General features: G+C 36.2%; 1 protein-coding gene across 1 annotated transcript; it reads right to left on the minus strand.

Annotated features, from left to right (window-relative positions):
* Positions 1–1,096: 1,096 nt before the first annotated feature.
* Positions 1,097–21,404, minus strand: LOC149489349 (116 kDa U5 small nuclear ribonucleoprotein component). The gene is made up of 16 exons (XM_089712383.1): positions 21,113–21,404; positions 20,754–20,983; positions 20,225–20,476; positions 19,459–19,716; positions 18,617–18,855; positions 18,233–18,366; positions 17,582–17,768; positions 8,834–8,974; positions 8,162–8,374; positions 7,572–7,707; positions 6,968–7,166; positions 4,324–4,466; positions 3,830–3,966; positions 2,232–2,352; positions 1,884–2,076; positions 1,097–1,264 (listed from the first exon to the last, which is right to left on the minus strand). The coding sequence occupies exons 1-16, from the start codon at positions 21,301–21,303 to the stop codon at positions 1,111–1,113; spliced, it is 2,928 nt and encodes a 975-aa protein (XP_089568509.1). The 5' UTR covers positions 21,304–21,404; the 3' UTR covers positions 1,097–1,110.
* Between the last annotated feature and the right edge of the window lie 950 nt (positions 21,405–22,354).

Raw genomic sequence — 22,354 nt, forward strand, 5'->3', positions numbered from 1 at the left:
AAACTATTTAGTAAATAGCACATCTAAATAAACATTTTACTTTTCTTTTTTGAAGTTGTTTTTCTTTATCGTAGTTATTTTTAATGTACATGTACAACTATGATTTACATTTGATTTTTTTTAATTACACCTTTTTTTATCAACTGGCAATTTATTTAAGTTTTCTCTAAAAATTTCTGGCAACACTCATGATGATATCGGAACGATTTTATCGGACAATGTGAAAGGGCAAATTGTATCCGATATCGGATATCGGCTATCGGCGTCCGATATCCGATATCGGATCGGATAATGTGAAAACGCTCTTACCTGTCAGAACATGCTTAGCTGTACGAATCGTGCCCAGAGGCTCGGACGTTGTATATACGACGTTTGACCCAACTACCGTCACTTTGCTAATAGTCGTTGACTGGCTGCGATTTGTTATCAACTACCTACATCAATTAGGTAGCTGTGTAGAATCGCAGTACATTCTTATTACATTAAAACTAATATTTAACCCGGCCTCTGTGTAATTTCTTATAATTCAATATCATAAGATGTTCCGTACACTGAGATTGGTTGCAAATTTAATACGTGATATGAAATATTATATCGAAAACTTCCCCAAGTTTGCAGAACTTTTGGAATCTTTTTCACGACCATACAGCAAAAAATAATTTAATTGCAATTTTAACAATGTTCCGGACTGCGGACAAGGTTGCTAAATGAGATTTATTGTCGTTCTAATGTACCATTCACTTGACCGAAGTTTGAAAACTTTTGGAATTATTGTGAACTAGCTTTCCGCCCGCGGCTTCACCCGCGTTTTCAGAGAAAAACCCGTTCCCGTAGGATTTCCGGGATAAAACCTATCCTATGTCCTTTCTCGGGTATCAAAATATCTCTATACCAAATTTCATGCAAATTGGTTCAGTAGTTCAGGCGTGATTGAGTAACAGACAGACAGACAGAGTTACTTTCGCATTTATAATATTAGTATGGATTGATTGTCTTGACTGACTGGAAACAGTTAAATAAACCCACTAATCCAGCCCAGATACCATTATTTTCAAAACTTAAATATAAGAGGTAATAGGACAAAAAAAACAACAAATCAATTCTAATAATTTAATTAAACTGTACATCTTGTCTCGCGAGCTCCAACAACATAGGGTCGTCGAAGAACTTATTGATAGACACGTCCTCACTGAGTCCCTTGCGTCGCCGCGTCTTTATCATGAACTCGCGAGCTAAATGCGTCGCCGGCTGCGGTTCTAACGGCCTGAGATAAATTGATTATTAGAAAATAATAAATCTACTATGAGGTTTAAATGAAATTAATTATGAGGAAAATGATTATTCCATATTGAAATTGGGAAAAGACAAAATTCAAAATTTCTTAAAACGAAATTGAATGGAAAGGAAAGGAACAAATATTATTTTTAGTTAAGCATTGCCACACGAAGAAAAAAAAACAAGAGTGTGCTTAGAACGATATACCCAGCAGGTTGACACTGCGGTCTAAGTAGTCTATGTTCTATGGTTCTTCTCCATAGATACTGCTTGCCGAATCGGTGGTAAATGTTAAAAATATGTAATGACGATTCAAAAGTGCTTCTAAAAGAAGTCTAATTGAATCTTCTATAATATAAAAATGAACCCCAAAATGTGTTGGTAAGCGCATAACTTGAGAACGGCTGAACCGATTTCGATAATTCTTTTTTTATTATATTCCTTGAAGTACGAGGATGGTTCTTATGTAGAGAAAACGTAAATATGTACCACGGGCGAAGCCGGGGCGGACCGCTAGTAATTAATAAATGTTTGGGTTTGATTTTATGAACCATAGACATATGCAACTTATTTTTACCATAGACCATAAGTGTAGTGTATAAACTCACCGTATAGTGATGCTCTTGTCCAACGGGTCACCAGGAACAATCTGCCAGTGGTGGAACACCTGCAAACAGAACGCCTGGCCCTGCGTGTGCGTGCGCAGGTCCGTCTCGAAGCCGAACGAGTCTATCGCGGGCACGAACGCCTTTATCGTGTACAGGGGGGAACCGGGCACCGGCGCGTCTTGCGTCACGTGCCCTGCGAGGGGAGAATGGTATGAAAAATAATGTTGAAATATTAATTATATTATAATTGACTTGAAAAATGAATATTAAAACGTCCACTTAGGTGATCACAGACAAACTTAACGTTAAAATATATTTTTAATTATTTTTTCACAAAAAAAAACCCACCTCTCCGCTTAGCCAGCACGGTGTACACGGCAGAAACGCAATCGGCGGGCGCTTGAACTTCCACGAATAAATAGGGCTCCATCAGACGTGGAGTCGCCATGAGGAATGCTGAATATGCCACCTGAAAAAAAAAGTTTTAAGGCTTATACATGCGCTAATAACCTTGACCATACTTGACGGATCTCAAACCTTTCCCGCTGCACCTTCTTTTTTCCTCGCATTTTGTATTTAAAAAGATACCAATCAGTGAAACAAAAAATCCTCGTCAGGGATTGTTGTGTAACTGATAATTTATTAAACACTAGCAATGCCCTGCGGTATCACCCGCATAGATAGCGATATCGTGACAGTGAAAAGTCTACTATAGGTCGGACTATAGGATTAATTTTTAATCACATGAAAATCACCTTCACCCCGTCCCGCACTACGGCCTGCTTCCCGTCCGATTAGGGCCCTTCTGGCCTCCTCCACTCAAGCGACAGCTCAAGCCGAGGTTCGTGGTCCCCGTCAAGGGGGGACGCCCTTGTGCATGTCGCTACCAGGGTGAACCTTCAGTTCACCCCCGCGTCCGCGTTAAAATGTAGAAGCCCTTCTGGCTAACATTGAGAGACACCACACAAAAAAAAAAAAAAAATACGGCCTGCTTCTTGTATTGAACAGTATACCTACTATTTTCTGTAGATTGACACTTTTGAAAATTCGTTATATCTTTTGAATGGAATATCCAATTTTTTTCATTTAAAAAGTATTTTGCTGGTATTGAAACAGTCTATAATAAAACATCACATAAGGATTAATATATGTGTATGGATAACATGGTTTGATTACTGTCGGCACTTCTATTTACTTTGAAAACGTAAAAAAGTTGTTGTAGTAACATAACTACTGAAGATGGACATATGGTATCGCGGACTTTCTTGTAGATATTGATCCATTCTATAATACCGTAGAACATTTTTTTGTTCTATCTTCAATAGATTCCGCAGCGCACGCGATGACAGAAGTTTTATTAAGGAATTTTTTACACCTTGGGTTACATTATTGCATTTTTGGTAAGGATCTCTAATTTTTTTGAAAATGCAATATAGCCTATGTTGCTCAGTAAAGAAGCAGCTTTCTAATGGTGAAAGAATTTTTGAAATCGGTCCAGTAGTTTATGCGTGAAAACCATACATACATACATACTTACATAATTACAAACCTTTCCTCTTTATAATATTAGTATAGATAAAATTTTCAGAGCTCTAAGTCAGCAGGTTACGAAGTTTATAGAGTATTTGCGGAAAAATCGATGACCACGGCACATTTTTTTTCTAGAAATCTATTAACTTTGGAAAAAAGTCCTCGCGAGCAATTAAAGATCAAAGACCATCCTATTTTATATATTTTTTTTTTGTATTGTGCTTTATGTTGTACCAGACTTTATAGAGGTTGAACATAGTCGAAATTGCCGGGTAATGCCTTAAGCGACATAACTACTACTAAGCAAAATAATCCTAATTTACTAAGATAAAGATATGCCTAATCTTAAATCAATCGTATAATTAGACATAAATTAAAAAAAAATCATATAACTTCAAAAAAATGTATTGACATACCCGCCTAGCAGTGGGTATGATTTGTCCACCGCCTCTATGCAGCGGCTCATTGGCTATTACTGCATCTAGAATCTTGAATTTCACATTTCGGATTGGCTCTTCACATAAAGGACCTTCCCTTGTGCCCCATTGGAAACCTAGAAGGGTAAAATAAGATGATAAACCGTCATATGGATATTGGACAAATTATTTATTTTTCTAATTGATTTTAGGCGCAGATACGTAATAAGTATTCCGTCTTAACGTATTTTTGATATTTTTAACAGGAATATAAACTTGGATCTTTCCATATTGCTCCTTTTTTCGAGTAATGGAAAACGTCAAGATACCATCAGCATATCTAGTTTCGTAGTAACAATTTGATGATAAGTGACAAAGCAATCAGCATATTGGGACATGGTTTAAAACCATACAAAAAGTTAAGAAGTTTATTTTTAATTTTGGAAGTTTACATGGGAACAAAGTAGAATAAAGATAGTACGAAATCGGTATACCTTGCACGATACTATCTTTCACAGAAGCCAGCAGATGTTTATCCACCTCTGAGGGTAGCGTGTCATCTACGAGGATGTTGGGCCCCGTGGCGTCTGGACCGAACGCCCAGATCGAACGAGCGGCCAACAAATCCCAGTCGTATCTGGAATAATTGATATTATGTGCATTTGGTACTATTTTTGTAAAGGTGTAAGTAAAAAAATACATGTTGAAGTTAAGCCATATTAATCATTTTAAATTTTTTAGATACAATTTTAGAAGTTCACCAAAATCAGATACAATGACACGCAAACAGACGCAATGACACAATGATACGCAATCAGAAAGAATGGCACGCAAACTGACGCATTGACACAATGGTTAGTAAATTATATTGTTAAAAATATGCTAAGCCGATGGAGGTCACTGGTTGACCCCGCACAGGTTTTCTTAGTGGGTAAACCAGGAATTTACAATTTATGTGAAAGTTTGTAAAAAATTGTGAATAATCTATATCCTTCTACTATTATAAAGGCGAAAGTTTGTAAGTATGGATCATAGAAATCTAAATAACAAGACACATAGAAGTGCTTTAATGTCATAATTAGTATGAAAACCACTGTCGCCAAAATCCACACATTTAAAACGATATCTAGACAGTTCACACAAGTAAACTATGCCTTTTATTGGACAGCTTCATTTTAATGAAAACTAACATAAATAATAAATTTCGCATTTTAATATGTACCCTAACTCACGACTTTACGGTTTATTTTAGTATAACATCCCTAGGTACGTAAGATGTTTTGTTTCCTTTTGCTTAGAAACTTCAAATACGAAAAAGTTCGGCTACTCGACAACAGAGGGCGTTAATTTTTGATAGATATAACTTTTAACCTCAACGCATAGAAATAAGGTTGAAATTTCATTAACGTTCATTCAACGCTTTAGTGATGTAAGACTTCATCAGCCTTGTTATCGATAGTTAAGTGATAGTTAACAAATAAGAAATACATATATATATAGTTGTTGATTTTAATACAGTGGTAGGCTCATCTCGTGGGCCCACGGCAGACTGTACATATAGGTATAAGAAATAAAAAAATGTTGTGTGGTTTTATGAAACCACGGTAAAAGTGAAACTGTTCGAACGGTTCCGAACACTGCTTTGTGTAGCGCATGTCGCGTGTCGGTCGGCTGCCGAGTAGGTATACCTACTCGGCAGCCGCGATACACGCGACATGCGCTACACAGACCAAAAAGTTTGAGACGATGTAATAAAAGTTTCACTTTAAAAACATGTTATGTACTTAAATATTTATTTATCTATATATACAAATAATAAAACAGTGTCTGTACATTATATATTAAAAAAAATGGAGGGGGTTTAGAAACTGAGAGTTTAAATTTGAAAATCTCGAACACCTGATGCAGAACCGCGCCTGACCACCAAAAATTATAAGAGTTATAACAATTACTTAATGTACGTCTTTTTGTTGTGACATTGAAATTATCTTCTTTGAAATGTTTTGAACATATCCTACTATAGCCTGTAGGGAACCAATTTCTTTTCCCAGTCGCGGATATCCATTCGTCCTTAATGTCAGGACGGCGTTGTGGAAATCTACAAAGAATATATTTTACATAAAACAGTTTTGTTAACCTAAGCGAAGAATGTCCTTTACATTATGGCATTATTGTATATTTAATTAATGTGATTCTGTATCGACAGTAAAATTGTCCGAAAATGATTGTATCGATGTACTTAGTTTAAAAAGTTATATATCAGTTATAAAAATAAAATAGAATTCAAATTAAAATATAATCCAATTATTCCATCAGTCGTCATATTACGCAAAAAAACATCGTATTACGATATCGAAAAATTTTAACACATCACATCACTAGCTTGCGACTATTTACTCTTTATCGTTAACAATGCAGTACATTGCTTCTTGTAATTGTCATTTGATAACATCTGGCAGTTATAACAACCGACCTGTCAGATGTTGACAATAGTAAAAGGCAATGTATAGCTAAACGTGATGAGAGGAACGGTTGACTGTGTCATTCGTATTGTTTGTAAATATTGTTTAATTTTAAGGAAAAACGGCAATATTTATAAACAAAAATACTTGCCGGTGAAATGTTATTCCTTTATTAGTATAATTACAATTTATGGAAGAATTTCCGCACTGGGAAATGCTGCAACACACCATGTTTACTCACGCACGTGTCAGAAACAACTGAACAAGTGACCACCAAGCGACGAACAGACTTGTGGAATGGTAACCACCTGAGCGGCGACAATGTCACGCGCGCTTACGACTTCTAGTGTCTTGTTATTTAGATTTCTATGGTATGGATGTATGGATGTTTGTTACTCTTTCAGGTAAAAACTACTGAACCGATTACAATGAAATTAAGCACACATATAGAGGATAACTTGGATTAAAACATAGGATAGGTTTTATCCCGGATTTCCCACGGGAACGGGAACTATGCGGGTTTTTCGTGAAAACGCGGGCGAAGCCGCGGGCGGAAATCTAGTAATCAATAAATTTTTAATTTTGATTTTGATGGTACGCAATCAGACACAATGGCACGCAAATGGACGCAATGGCACAATAGCACACAATCAGACACACACACTCGCACACTCACTTGGTCTGGAAGAACTCGCCGAGCCGCTTCCTGTCCCACGTGACACACACCGCGCCCGCCTCGATGTCCTCCGCGAGCCCGCGCTCCAGCGGCTCCGCTATCATTGTGAGCTTGTTGCGTTTGTTCGGAGTCTCCGCGAAGCACTTGAGTGAGGACGTCTCGACGACTGTCTCGCAGAAGGACACAACTGGGTCTGCAACTGCGGAGTAATATAATGGAGTTTGTAGCCAAATGAGTAAAGATAAACGAACAGAGGCGAAGCTACTCAGCTTCTTTGCTTTACTCTGTGGTACAGCATAATAACTTCAAGTTACAACAGACTGCAAAGAAAAATAAATTTCACGAAAAGTGCATACCTATACTTTAGACCATACTCAAACTGAAACATTTATTTATTCAATTAGACCTCTTCTAGAAGCACTTTTGAAACGTCATTACATATTTTTAACATTTACCATAATATATTTTAAAAAATATGCCAAAAGACTGAATAGGCATATTACATATTATTTCTACATTCAATCTATTGTTCCGGACCACTAGAAAACCTAACTCCACAGACACCCTCCCCCGTCCCCCATATACCTTTTCCAGCGGAACTTACCTTTAATATCAATCTCCGAGTACATATTTCTCAAATCGTGCATCACACAGTCGAGGTACAGTTCACCAGTACCAAGTATTACGTGCTCGCCGCTCTCTTCAACGCGAGTGGATAGCACTGGGTACGATTTGTTCACCTGTAATTAAAAAGATTTATTTTATTTTTTTGTATTACGGTCGCGACCGAGCGCGTATTTGCGTTATTATTTCCTTTAAATATTTTTATGTACTGGAAATTGCAAAAAATATTTTTGTCTTCAAGTTTTTTTTTTAAACAGCAAGTAAATGATTGTTTGCAAAAAAAAGACGGGTTGCACTCCGGGAGTGCCGGCAGAAGTGAAAACTTGATTATTAACGTTGAGCATGTTTGATATCCATCCGTCTTACGCTTTTTCGATCAGGTCACGTGTCCTGACGCGAGTTTAAGATTTTATACCCATTACAGAAAAAGTGCTCAACGCCGCTAAAGAAGTTTTCACTTCAAAAAATTAAGTTGAGTTTAAAATATAGGTTATTACTGACCCATCTTAATCTAGAACGATCCAACACAAACTCGCCTTTAAATTTTCAATAGAATTTTTTAAAACTTACTTTTCTCAAGCCGTCCAACATTTTGGGCAGTTCCGAAGGATTCACGGGTTCCACGGCTATCTTCACAATGGCCTGCGTGTTGAACCTCAACGGTTTGAAGGTGTGCAGTTCCTCCTCCTCATCAGCAGACACCAGGGTGCAGGTCTTGACTATCGGCTGGTCTATGCCTTCTATGAGAGCCCAGCAACCAGCTGGCACTCGGTTTAGTTCCACCTAGAAAAGGAATGGGTTTTGGAAAAGCTTTAGAGTATGCGAAAATCATTTATCTCCATCAGTAAAAGGTTCCTGAAACACTATAAGTATACATCACAAAGATTTAATAATTAAGTTTTAACATAAAAACTGAATAAAATTGGAAAAGGACACAATATTATCACTATTATAACCCAGTATTTTTCTGCACCCAAATATATGGAATAAAAGAAAAAAAAATGTTGTGTGGTTTTATGAAACCACGGTAAAAGTGAAACTGTTCGAACGGTTCCGAACACTACTTTGTGTAGCGCATGTCGCGTGACGGTCGGCTGCCAGCCGCGATACACGCGACATGCGCTACACAGACCAAAAAATTTGAGACGATGTAATAAAAGTTTCACTTTAAAAAGAATAAAGGAGAAAAGGAAGCAGTATCAACGCAGGAAAAAAATTAAAGATTTATACAAGCAACGGTACCTTATATCTAGCTTCGAATATCCACAGTCGTCCGACATTCATGATTCTGGAATCTTCTTCATCTTGCGTACTGTAGTTCTCACCGAGTACGCGTACAGTCTGTCCCGCGTACAGCGTGCCTGACATTATACGCGCTAGAACCTGTTGATATTTTATTGGATTAAGGTTGATGTTCCGACCGTCCCTCCATACATTTTTGATTACCTCTAAACACTTAACACAGACACTATTTCTTTAAAACTAATCATTTTATCACTTCTCTATAATGAAATGTGTGCGCGTTCGACCTTTTTAATCAATAATTTACAATATTTACTTAGAAAAACAACAGTAAAATACCGGAAAAATTTGACACTTCTACAGTAGTGTGCGTGACTTTTGCCAAGCGAAACACGACATAAAGCACGACATCTAGCGCATAGACTATATACTTATTACAGATCTAGCGCGTCAATGTCTAAACGAAAGGCGATGTTTAGACATTGACGCGCTAGATGTCGTGCATTCGCGTTCGTTATCTTATGCATAATGAGCATAATTCTAATAAATCAAAGTTCTGTGTAAAAATTGAGTAATTTCATTTCCAATCGTTCAAAGAAAATAACAATAAAATAAAATAAAACTAATGACCTTAGAAACTATGTTTTTTTTTATTTATTACTCATTATTGTTCGTCCGTCGTAGGTCTGTAAACTGTATTGTACACTGAAGGTAAATGGTACTGTAGGTACTTTAGTTCGGCGTCGTCGCTCGTCGGCTTGATATAAAATTACATTCTTGATTTCATTGACACGCGCTATGATTTGCGCGCGGAATTTCTTGTGTTGTGAATTTATTTTTGATTCAAATTGCAATGTTTCTCTAGTATGCATTTGAGACTATATTGTAAATTGTAATAATTGATCGTGGGTATAGTAATTAATTATTCTAATAACGCAATTAGTAATATATGTATTTTCGGTGGGATTCAAAACAAAAAATTGGCCCGTGATTTTTATGAAATTTCACCACATTGCAAATCACATCAATCATAGTTCATACACATGTATGACGAAAGTGATTAGTATTGTGGCTAACATTGACTCATCAGTTCATCACTGAAACCAGTGATAAATCAGTACCTATATCATATTGTGTTTGAATATTTTTAAACAATGATATAAGTATACAATTATTATAAATCGGTAAACTATCAAAGTAATCACAAACTTGCAAACATTGGTAAAATGTCCAGTACCTAGTTTATGAGCCTATTCATTACAATCAAACAAACAAACAAAGTTTTCCTCTTTATAATATTAGTGTAGACAAACACTATGAATACGATCACGAATGCAAATTCGGGGATTTTCTAATTATTGCTAAATAATAATTGAATTCGTTTTGAAATACTCTATAATTTTTAGTGTATAAATAGACATTTATAATGTGGTGCTCATTTTTTTTGTACTGCTAACGCTATTGTAGGTACCTATTTTCGTTGTTTTATTTCAAGTGAACACGGCCATACAATTTTGTCACGAGCCGCCTATGATTGTAGCACAGACTAATAATAATATACTATTGTAGGTACTTTTGTTAGGCTCCTTCGTCGTCCGCGTCGGCTCGAAAGTTCTTGATTTCATTGTCACGCGCTATGATTTGCGCGCGGATTTTCTTGTGTTGTGAATTTATTTTTGTATTATTATTATTTTTTATTTTTTTTTTTATTTTATTGATTCAAATAAAATATTTCACTAGTATGCATTTGAGACTATATTGTATTATGTATAATTTATCGTAGGTATAGTTATTCTTATAACGCAGTTATATTTTCGGTGGGACACTAATTTGACCCGTGATTTTTCTGAAATATCACCACGTTGCAAATCACATCAATCATACACACGTATGACGAAAGTATAGTGGCTATAATTGACTCATCAGTTCATCACTGAAACCAGTGATAAATCAGTATATCATATTTTATTGTGTTTGAATATTTTTTAAACAACGATATATACAATATTATTATAAATCGGTAAACTACCAAAGTACTTCCGAATTTTCAGACAGACAAACAAGTAGTTTGAACACGCAGTTTTCTTATACTAGTAGCAAAAATCAAAACCATAATATTATGTTTACCTACTATATTTTACTAAAAGTCGAGTGCGTCGAAATCGTAAATAATAATATGTTTTTCACCTTCCTGGTTATTTTCCCATAGTAAATAGTGTTTTAGGTTTGTTGTTGTAGGTAGGAATAATAATAATTATTCTTACATGTTGGTTATGAAATGTATATTGAAATAATTTACTTTTACAAATCATTAGTGATATAAGTTTTGAGTGAAAATGCTTGGATCAGCATAATATTATATGGTACTTCAAATACATGTTTTGATAAAAAAAACAATAGTGTAATAAAATAAAACTGCGTTTTATTGTAATCAATGTTGACAATTTTAAATTCCAAAATTATTGATCAATAAAATAGTATACACCAACAAATATAACTTTTATTTTTATAACAATCGTTCATAATATAAACCGTAGCAGGTGGCGTTTTGAAGTTCTGTCTACTCATACAGAAAAATGGAAAACTTGTTTTTTTTGTAAACAATTTATTACTCATGTTTAGTGTTGCCGCTCGATAGTCCACTATTGATAGTCTATCGATTAACTATCGATAGTTGGGGAAAAGCAATAGTATCGATAGCACTATCGATACTATCGATAGTGTCGATACTATCGATAGTATCGATAGTCCTATAAGCGTAAATACTATCGACACATAGCAATACCATCGATAGTATCGATACTATCGAAGCTCAATATCGAACGAACTATCGATACTATCGATAGTGTCGATACTATCGAAGCTCAATATCGAACGAACTATCGATACTATCGATAGTGTCGATACTATCGATAATATCGTCCCATCGATAGTGACCTTAGCTATAGCGATAGCTCAAAACTATCGATAGTATCAGTACTATCGATAGTATCGATTGTAGTTGCAATATTCAGTAGCAATAGTATCGATACTATCGACAGTAGTTAGTATAGCAACTATTGGCAATCAATACTATCGATTTTATCGATACTATTGCAGTTCATCAATAGTATTCCATGATTAACGCTATCGATAGTATCGATAGTATCGATAATATCGATACTATCGATAGTGCTATCGATATTCTGACTTATTTTCAAGGTCAACTATCGATAGTCAAACTATCGATAGTTCGGCAACACTACTCATGTTGTTTGGCAACTCGAAGCGTGGTCGTCCGTCGTAGGTACTTTTGTTCGGCGTCGCGTCGTCGTCCGCGTCGGCTTGATATAAAACATTCTTGATTTCATTGACACGCGCTATGATTTGCGCGCGGAATTTCTTGGTTGTGAATTTATTTTTGTATGCTATGCATTTTAATTGAATCAAATTGCAATATTTCTCTAGTATGCATTTGAGACTATATTGTAATAATTGATCGTGGGTAGGTATAGTAATTAATTATTCTAATAACGCAATTATATTTTCGGTGGGATTCAAAACAAAAAATTGGCCCGTGATTTTTATGAAATTTCACCACATTGCAAATTATATATTATACAATTACAATTACAATTATTATAAATCGGTAAACTATCAAAGTAATTACAAACTTGCAAAATATGCTTTTCCGAATTTTCAGACAGACACACAATTTTATTAGTTTGTTTTAGCAAAGTAGGTACCTATACCTATACGCTTACGTCGCGCGTCGCGTCGTCGAAAACGGTGCGCCGGGCGCCCAGAAACAAACATACCTAATTCAGTTACAATCCTTTTTTTGTTCCGTAATTTATTGTATTTATTCTAATACGATTTTTTTTATTCGTCGGCCAGTTCTACTAGGTATAAAAAGATAAAATTGAAATATAATTATTGTAGCGACAGCCATATTATGTTACTATGTTTTCGTAAATATGTTTTTCACCTTCCTGGTTATTTTCACATAATCTTATCTTATATATAAAAATGAATCGCAAAATGTGTTGGTAAGCGCATAACTCGAGAACGGCTGAACCGATTTCGATCATTCTTTTTTTATTATATTCCTTGAAGTACGAGGATGGTTCTTATAGCTAGAGAGCTAGTTAGTTTAGTTTTAGTGCAGTGGCAGTGTAAATGTTGTTGTTGAGGTTATGTAAATTTAACACTTTAGTTAACTACCTACCAAGATATAAAGAAATGAGGATAGGACACAATAACTATTGGTTGAGGTATTTATAAACTCATAATATACTTTTAAAAAAATCACGTTTTAATAAATTTCTAGAATTAAATTAGAACAGCTGATTCAAAATAGCCTAAAAAATCTTAATAATAATAATTACGCTTCACAGCAAGAAGAAAATATGTACCATATGTACCCGCACAAAGTCGATATTGTGTTGCCTACCGTTCGACTCAATGGCTAGGGTTGTAACTACCTTTAATAATTATTACCAAACTAATAAACCGAGTGATGCGAAATAACCATAATTCTTTTAGAGTTTGATAAAATGATCAGGCAGGTATTTTCTTTAATCCTCTGAATTCTCGGTTACTAAATTGTATCGTTGAAATTATTCTTAATCGCGTAAATTTAATAAATAATCATATGGAAAACACTTTTCATTTGTTTTTTTACTTTCACGCCCAACTACTATACAATAATTACGTTGTTTCGGTATTTTGACGAGAAAACGCAGGAAACATCCGTTGTATCATTTTAGATAGATTGTATATTTTGTATCTGTAGAATTGAAATCAAAGCTATGTATATGTTGTCTCCATTCTTTTCTTATCGGATTGTTGATCCCAATGCGAATGCGTCACTTAAATTTTATAAAAGACAATTAAGAACATCAAAAATAAAGTGATACGTAAATATTTCACAGTGCAATATATTATGTAATTAATAATAATTATATATTTATGAAAAAATAATTACATCAGATTTAATAATAGCAATTGTTTTGAATGTACATAATATGAATAAATGATTACATCATAATAGTAATAATCACAATTGTTTTATTTCCCATTTGTTGCAACCCTAGCATATTTTCATGTAGCAGCAGAAGTACCTACACTGGCGGCGCGGCGGCATCGTGCGACATCAAAGGCATTGCCTTACTAGGTAAGTTTATAATGACTCATTTCTTTTATTATATAATTTACGTTTTACTTTTACAGAATCCGATTCAATGGATTATGAAGACGAGTCACACAACGCCATACGATAGTGATGATGAATGAACATTAAATTTTTTTACAACATTCCGATAGTAATAATAATCTATTTTCAAATATCAAAATGGCAGACGTGGTCAAATGGTTTCAAAGTTCGCCAAAAATTTCCACCTGTCTTACCTAAGCGCGCGCCCCGTCCACCACTCTGGGCTTAGTGACTCCTCATCTCATGTATAGTAGGTATAGGGGAATCAACACACAAAAATCCAGGTCTGGTCAAATACATACAGGTAGCTTTGCGCTAGCTCTCTAGCTATTACTTCTTATGGAGAGAAAACGTAAACATGTACCACGGGCGAAGCCGGGGCGGACCGCTAGTAAATAATAAAATAATAAATAGTGTATTAGATTTGTTATTGTATCTTGTATACCTACGAATAATTATTCTTACGTCTTGTTGGGAAATGTTCAAATACCTACCTATTGAAATAATTTACTGTTACAAATCATTAGTGTTATTAGTTTTGAGTGAATAGGCATGGATCAGAAATTCAGAATATAATATGCTACTAACTACTCAAATACATACATGTTTACACAACAAACACTATGGATACCTACGCTCGCGAATGCAAATTCGGTGATTTACTAATTATTGATACCTAGTCATTGAATTCGTTTTGAAATAGCCTGTACTTTGTAATTTTTAGTGTTATAGACATTTATAAAATGTGGTGCTCATTTTTTTGCAATAAATCATCCCGAACGCTATTGTATTTTCGTTGTTTTATTTCAAGTGAACACCTATACAATTTTGTCACGAGCCGCCTCTGGCCTCTGGGTGAAATAAACAAGTCAAATGATTTTTGTTCTAATTGTATTTTGGTAGTAGTTTGTTTAGAATTTACATTACCATTGTTTAATTTTTATTTTGTATTTGCAGTAAAATAAAAAGATGAAAAACTTCATTAGGTATATTGTACGACACCTCACTCTGAATCGCGCTAGCGAAATTTTTTCGTTACAGAGCACATATACAACTTTCGGACAATCTTCATTGAGGCCGGCCGGCAAATCGAGTATGTCGAGAAACTTCACTTATTCGATGGAGGTATTCTACCTTCCTTCCTCCACAGTTGTGGGACCCCGACGTGCATTGAACACGCAGCTTTCTGATACTAGTAGCTAAAATCAAAACCACAGATATGTCTGTGATCAAAACCATAATAATATTTTTACCTATTATTTTACTAAAAGTCGAGTGCATCGAAATCGTAAATATGTTTTTCACCTTCCTGGTTTTTTTTCCATAGTAAATAGTGTTTTTGATTTGTTGTTGTATGAATAATTATTCTTACTTGTTGGTTATGAAATGTATTTTGAAATAATTTACTTTTACAAATCATTAGTGATATTAGTTTTGAGTGAAAATGCTTGGATCAGCATAATATGATATTTGCTACTTCAAATTCAGCATAATATCATATTTCAAAATAACATCGAACAATGCGTCGAACACATTCATTTGACATTTCAAATAGAAACTATGACATATGACGTTTGCAAGAGAGATAGATATAGGTATGTGTCAAAACAAAACTTTTACTTTTATTTCTATTTATTCGGTATAATTACAACTTAATAGTGATAAATATGATCATTATAAATACAAATAGGAATTAACAATATCACGAACACGTGACACAACTAGTATTTTACCGATTCCATACGTAGTCATACATGTTTCAAAAGAAAAACTTTTACTTTTACTATTATTTCAATTTATCCGGTTTAATTAAGACTTAATATTGATACATATGATCATTATAAATACAAATAGGAATTAACAATATAACGAATACGTGGCACAACTAAAATTTTACCGATACCACCCGTGGTCATTCTCCTTTGTGGGTCATTTGTAACAGGATGGCGGTTCTACAGCGAAAAAAGAAAAATGATGGTCAGAACGCTGATACCGGATACCTTAAGATACTGTAATATAAAATATTACTAGATTAGATAAAATATTATAGGTAGTATCTTCACCGTGTGTGACGCGCTTTACATTCACGCCATCTAGAGTTAAATCTTTATCATTTTTGTATACGTCTGTGTGTGTAAACGACCCTGTATGCAATGACAGATGTTAAAACGCATAATTTTACCGAATTGGGTGGATTTTAAGGCAATGATATAACATATTTCAATAAAATATAATATTCAGTAACCGCCATGACTATTCCTAGGTTTGATGACTATTCCAATTACGCAAAAACTCAAATAAACTAGAAATGTAGAATTCAGCGCCATCTAGCGGGATATTGGCTGGGAACAGATCGTTGCAATCACCTTAAAATTTGGAAATACATATTATTTAAAAATATTGTTAATGCTATTAATTCGTGTAGTGAGAGAACTCTGATCGCCAACTATGAAAAAAGTGTCATCATTGGTGGGGTATTCAGTGCATATATTGATGTGTAAAAATATTTTTTTTATGTAATTTATGTTGAGAATGAGTTCTTAAGTCATCAGTTAGCTTTATTTTGGTATCGCATATATTTTATACTTTTTACTACACCTTGCGTGACGTCACTGCGTGCACACACTCACCAGGAAGAAGGTGCAGTCGTCGGTGGGGTACATCTTGGTGGTGTGCGCGACTAGTCTGCCCGACTGGTCGCACGCGAGCATGTCGTCCCGCAGCGCGCCGGTCGCGTGACGTCACTGCGTGCACACACTCACCAGGAAGAAGGTGCAGTCGTCGGTGGGGTACATCTTGGTGGTGTGCGCGACTAGTCTGCCCGACTGGTCGCACGCGAGCATGTCGTCCCGCAGCGCGCCGGTCGCGTGACGTCACTGCGTGCACACACTCACCAGGAAGAAGGTGCAGTCGTCGGTGGGGTACATCTTGGTGGTGTGCGCGACTAGTCTGCCCGACTGGTCGCACGCGAGCATGTCGTCCCGCAGCGCGCCGGTCGCGTGACGTCACTGCGTGCACACACTCACCAGGAAGAAGGTGCAGTCGTCGGTGGGGTACATCTTGGTGGTGTGCGCGACTAGTCTGCCCGACTGGTCGCACGCGAGCATGTCGTCCCACAGCGCGCCGGTCGCGTGACGTCACTGCGTGCACACACTCACCAGGAAGAAGGTGCAGTCGTCAGTGGGGTACATCTTGGTGGTGTGCGCGACTAGTCTGCCCGACTGGTCGCACGCGAGCATGTCGTCCCGCAGCGCGCCGGTCGCGTGACGTCACTGCGTGCACACACTCACCAGGAAGAAGGTGCAGTCGTCGGTGGGGTACATCTTGGTGGTGTGCGCGACTAGTCTGCCCGACTGGTCGCACGCGAGCATGTCGTCCCACAGCGCGCCGGTCGCGTGACGTCACTGCGTGCACACACTCACCAGGAAGAAGGTGCAGTCGTCAGTGGGGTACATCTTGGTGGTGTGCGCGACTAGTCTGCCCGACTGGTCGCACGCGAGCATGTCGTCCCGCAGCGCGCCGGTCGCGTGACGTCACTGCGTGCACACACTCACCAGGAAGAAGGTGCAGTCGTCAGTGGGGTACATCTTGGTGGTGTGCGCGACTAGTCTGCCCGACTGGTCGCACGCGAGCATGTCGTCCCGCAGCGCGCCGGTCGCACCGCGGTAGCAGTGCGACACCTTGCGTGCCGCCGCGTCTAACGGGGATGGCACGTGACGTGTCACCATGTCTACAAATCCGCTGTGGGGGGTTTTTTATTTTTTATTTTCATTATATTACAGACTAGTTTAACGCCCGCGGCTTTGCCCGCTTTGTCTAAATCCTAATAAATTATATATGTACTAAAACCTTCCTCTTGAATCACTCTATCTATTAAAAAAAACCGCATCAAAATCCGTTGCGTAGTTTTAAAGATTTAAGCATACAAAGGGACATAGGGACAGAAAAAGCAACTTTGTTTTATACTATGTAGTGAAGTTCAATAATATTTGCATGTTGCAACATTAGTGGAGGTTTATAATCATTTATTTTTAATTTTTATTAAATTACATAAATGCATGTAAACTTCGAAAACTTTTATGGCAAATACAATTTTATGTTAAAAATACTTGTTCATTATTTTTATATTATTCAGTAAAATATTATGTAGTTTACTATATTATATTAAGTATGTAAAGTAATTACATTAGTTTTATATAGCTTACCAAAAATCGCCAAAGAAGCGGCTACAAACGAGCCGCAATAACGGTCGCACGTTTAGCTTGGATTCTTGCTTTGTCAGCTTTATCCCCAGTTCGGCTAATACATCTGGTAATGTTGTATCTACGTCGCCAACCACCTACAACAATATTAGCGATATTACTATATTATTTTAGAAGATTAAGATTGTTTGTGATTATCTTGAGGATTAATTTTTTTTCCCATCGGTTATCAACAACGCAAGCAAACTTTAAAGAACAATGCTCTTATTTAAGCAATGCATGATCTTTTTAATACAGATTTTATGATCATTTAGATTTAAGACTACTAGAATGTGAATCCCTATTCCCATTTAAAAATTATTATCTGTCTATACAACCTTAACATACCTGAGCAAAAATCTTGTACAGCGGCTCCAAAATGAACTCTACAAAGCTCCTCTGCGCTGACGAATGCGGTTGTTTCTTTGTAAATCGCCTCGTCTTAGCGTTGAAGTAAACATCGCCCCAGAGCCACGCCGCCATGTCGGAGGCTCGTAACCCACAGTCATGGGTGTTGGCGTACATAGCAGCAAACGATTCCAGGGTAAAACATACGTCATAGAGGGATGACGCGAAACAGACGTTACCTGGAAGTAATTTTATATTATATCTGTGAGAGAATCATAACAGAGTAGTTGTTATGTGGCTATACATAGACATAGACATAGACACACATTTATTTACAAACATAACACACAATAACACACAACACATACCTTCCTATTATAATGTACTCTATGGTGTACAACATAATGTCGATATTGAATTGATATGAAATGCATGGGATTACGGGCCATGCTATGGTTTATATTCCTTGAGTCAGTAGCTCGATGATATAGTCTCAGTACTACCATCGACCGCGCAAGGTGTGCGCACTGAGTAATTATTTAATATTATTTCACATATCTACCTAATTATAATTAATTATGGAGAGTTATTTAAATTCTCCGACATATCTATTTCAATGTTCCAATGAGGTTTAGCAATAATATCATAAATAAGTACTGAACTTAAAACAATGAAGAGAAATGGAAATTGTAACATTACATTCAATGCAATCCATTGTTTACAGCTTTTGACATTTTTCAATAAGCACCAAGAAAAAAAAAATTTAAACACAAATTCTGAAAATGACTACAAAATTTTATTTTTTTATTATTCACAAGTACATGTAAACAGATTATATATACCTAACAACGGCGAAAATATAGTCACAGGTTCCTCCGGATTATCTTGTGGGTGCGTTGTCTCCAACACTGAATTAAGCTCATCGATTATATGCCTGAGCTTATAATACGCATCCGCGGGCGGCAGCTTTAACTCCAGTATCAGTCTGTCGATTTTATTAATGCATAGTGTCAACGGCACTCGCTCCTGAACAGCGTGACGTAGAAGACGTTCCGTGTTGAGCATTATACCCTCTGCAGCATCCACAAATAGGATTGCACCTAGTAGAGATAAGATTGTGGTTGTGAGTGAATAGTGATTAGTTTTATAGTGTTTCTTTTAAAAGTAGTTGAGAATGATGCTTAAAATCAGCAGTGTTAATTACACGATTTTAATTAACCAATAAATGTATGTTTAAGAATTATATCCCATGGATTTGTTGATGTTTATATTATTTATAGTACACTAGCTGCTCCGCGTGGTTTCACCCCCGTGGCTCTACCCCGATTGGTCGTAGCCCGATGATATATAGCCTATAACCTTTCTCGATAAATGGGCTAACACTGAAAGAATTTTTCAAATCGGACCAGTAGTTCCCGAGATTAGCGCGTTCAAACAAACAAACTCTTCAGATTTATAATAGTAGTATAGATTTTCTGATTATTAAGACTAGACACTAAAATCTTAATTTAAATCAGATGATATAGATGCATACATGACAGCTTTGTGTACAATATATCTGTTTTATTTCAAAGTAAAATAAACTAATCCTAAAATTAAAGTACATACCATCGGAAATCCTCAAGGCAGCAGTCACTTCATCGCTAAAATTAACATGCCCAGGAGTATCCATAATATTCAAGAGGTGCGATTTCCCTTTTATATCCTTCAAGAGGAGAGTGACTGGCATGGACTTGATGGAGACTCCTCTCTCTTGTTCCACAAATAATGTGTCGGTATACCTCATGGGTATTGTGGTATCATTGTTTATGGTGTCTGGATGGGTCTGACGCATTAGGCAGTCAACGAATGATGTCTTTCCTGGAAAATTTATATACAATTAAAAAATTTATATAATTAATTAGACTATTTAAGTTACTTATTATTATCTACAAATTAATTTATTAAATAGGGTTTTGTTCTGCATATTTCAGTGTTACCAAATATTGTAATTAATTCATGACATTATTTTGATAGTGTAAAGTTGTTCTTTGTTTTCAATATTGTGAGTACATGGTCGGAAACATTTTATCTAGTGATCAGATCATCCTATGGATAAATAGTATCATAAAATTTTGTAATAGACAGTTTCTCTTACCATTATGCAAATGTCCCATCAGTGTGATGTTCCTCATTAAGTTAGTATTATCCAACATATCCGCAAGGTACTCCATATCATAAATAGTGTGCGGCAGCTGCTGCTCTTGCAGCTGAAACTTCTTGTTCTTAACAGGTTCTATAAGAGGCTTATCGAGTGCTTGAGTATCCTCCTCCTGTACTACTGTCTCTACATCTGGTCCGTACACTTCTACTGCTTGAGGATAGTAGCTAGAAATAAGTGAATACTTAAGTACCTTTTCTTCTATTAAATCTTTAGAATTATCGTTGTATTCTAAGTTAAACATAACCAAATTTTTTTCAATAGTTTTGTATCGGAATAAAAAGTATGTATCTTACCGTTTGTCTTCGTGTAATACAACAGACATCGGTGCCGCTTCAGGCTCCGCGTCAGCATCTTCATCTTCTTCCATAGCATCCTCGTCGGCATCACGGTTATCTTGTCCATATACACTTTGATCATCGTCAGAATCGGACTCTAAGTCTGGACCAATGTAATTTCCAAATTCATCATACAGATCACCATCCATTTTTCGTTCAATTTATGAACCTTATTCAAAAGAAAATTTGAAAAATCTCAAAACTTTTCAAATTTCAATCAAAACAAACGAAGCCGCTGGTTGTTTGATAATTTAGCATAACCTCAAAATTTTATAATGAAAAGTCAATGCACCAGTGCAAACTTAGCACCCCATCTATGGAATTTTGGGTCGAAAATGACCTTGATCGTTAGGTCCCCGTTAGGTCCTTTAAGGTCCCACAATTTTTTCGTTAGGTCCCCTTTAGTTTTTTTTTAAATAATTTTTTAAATTTTAGGTATAAAAAAAAATGCACTTTAGCACCCCATCCATAGAATTTTGGGTCAAAAATGACCTCAATCGATAGGTCTCCGTTAGGTCCTATAAGGTCCCACAATTTTTTCGTTAGGTCCCCTTTAGTTTTTTTTTAAATAATTTTTTTTTAATTTTAGGTATAAAAAAGTTACACTTTAGCACCCCATCCATAGCAAAATTGGCAAATTTTATCAAAATCGTATTCTTTACCGTTAGGTCCGTATGGGCTCATCATTGAAATTGTTGAATTATTTATTTTATTAAAATTAAAAAATAATAAAAACCTGCGCATGCGCCTTAGAGCATTAAGGCATGCGCACATCATACATAAACAGCGCGAAATTTAAAATGGTATCGTTTCATTTATTAAATAAATCTATTGTTCTGAGAGTGCTTATTTATTAAAAACCTACTTTTCAACCTAGAATTAAAATAACCTGGTATTAGTGTCAATCTATGGTGTCAATATATTTTTTGTAGCGGCCACAGGGCCACACTACGAGTATATTTGTTCTGTGCACACTACGGTCGAGGTATAGATTCGGAAAGAATAACATGCAACAAATCATTAATTTGATTCGGGATGACCTTCGCGTGGACACTCGAGGGGGCGGTATTCCAGTGGAACTGCAAGTGATGGCAGTTATTCGATATTGGGGCCGGCATGAGGTAGATGTGACTTGTGCTCTAGTTTTGGATATATACAATAGAAAAGCCTGTATAACGATCTATTACATTACAGATCCAA

This window comes from Colias philodice, chromosome 3 (assembly GCF_061535455.1).
Source record: "Colias philodice isolate Cphi_HAF_F1 chromosome 3, ilColPhil1 Martin Lab GWU primary, whole genome shotgun sequence".
Taxonomy (NCBI): Eukaryota; Metazoa; Arthropoda; class Insecta; order Lepidoptera; family Pieridae; genus Colias; species Colias philodice.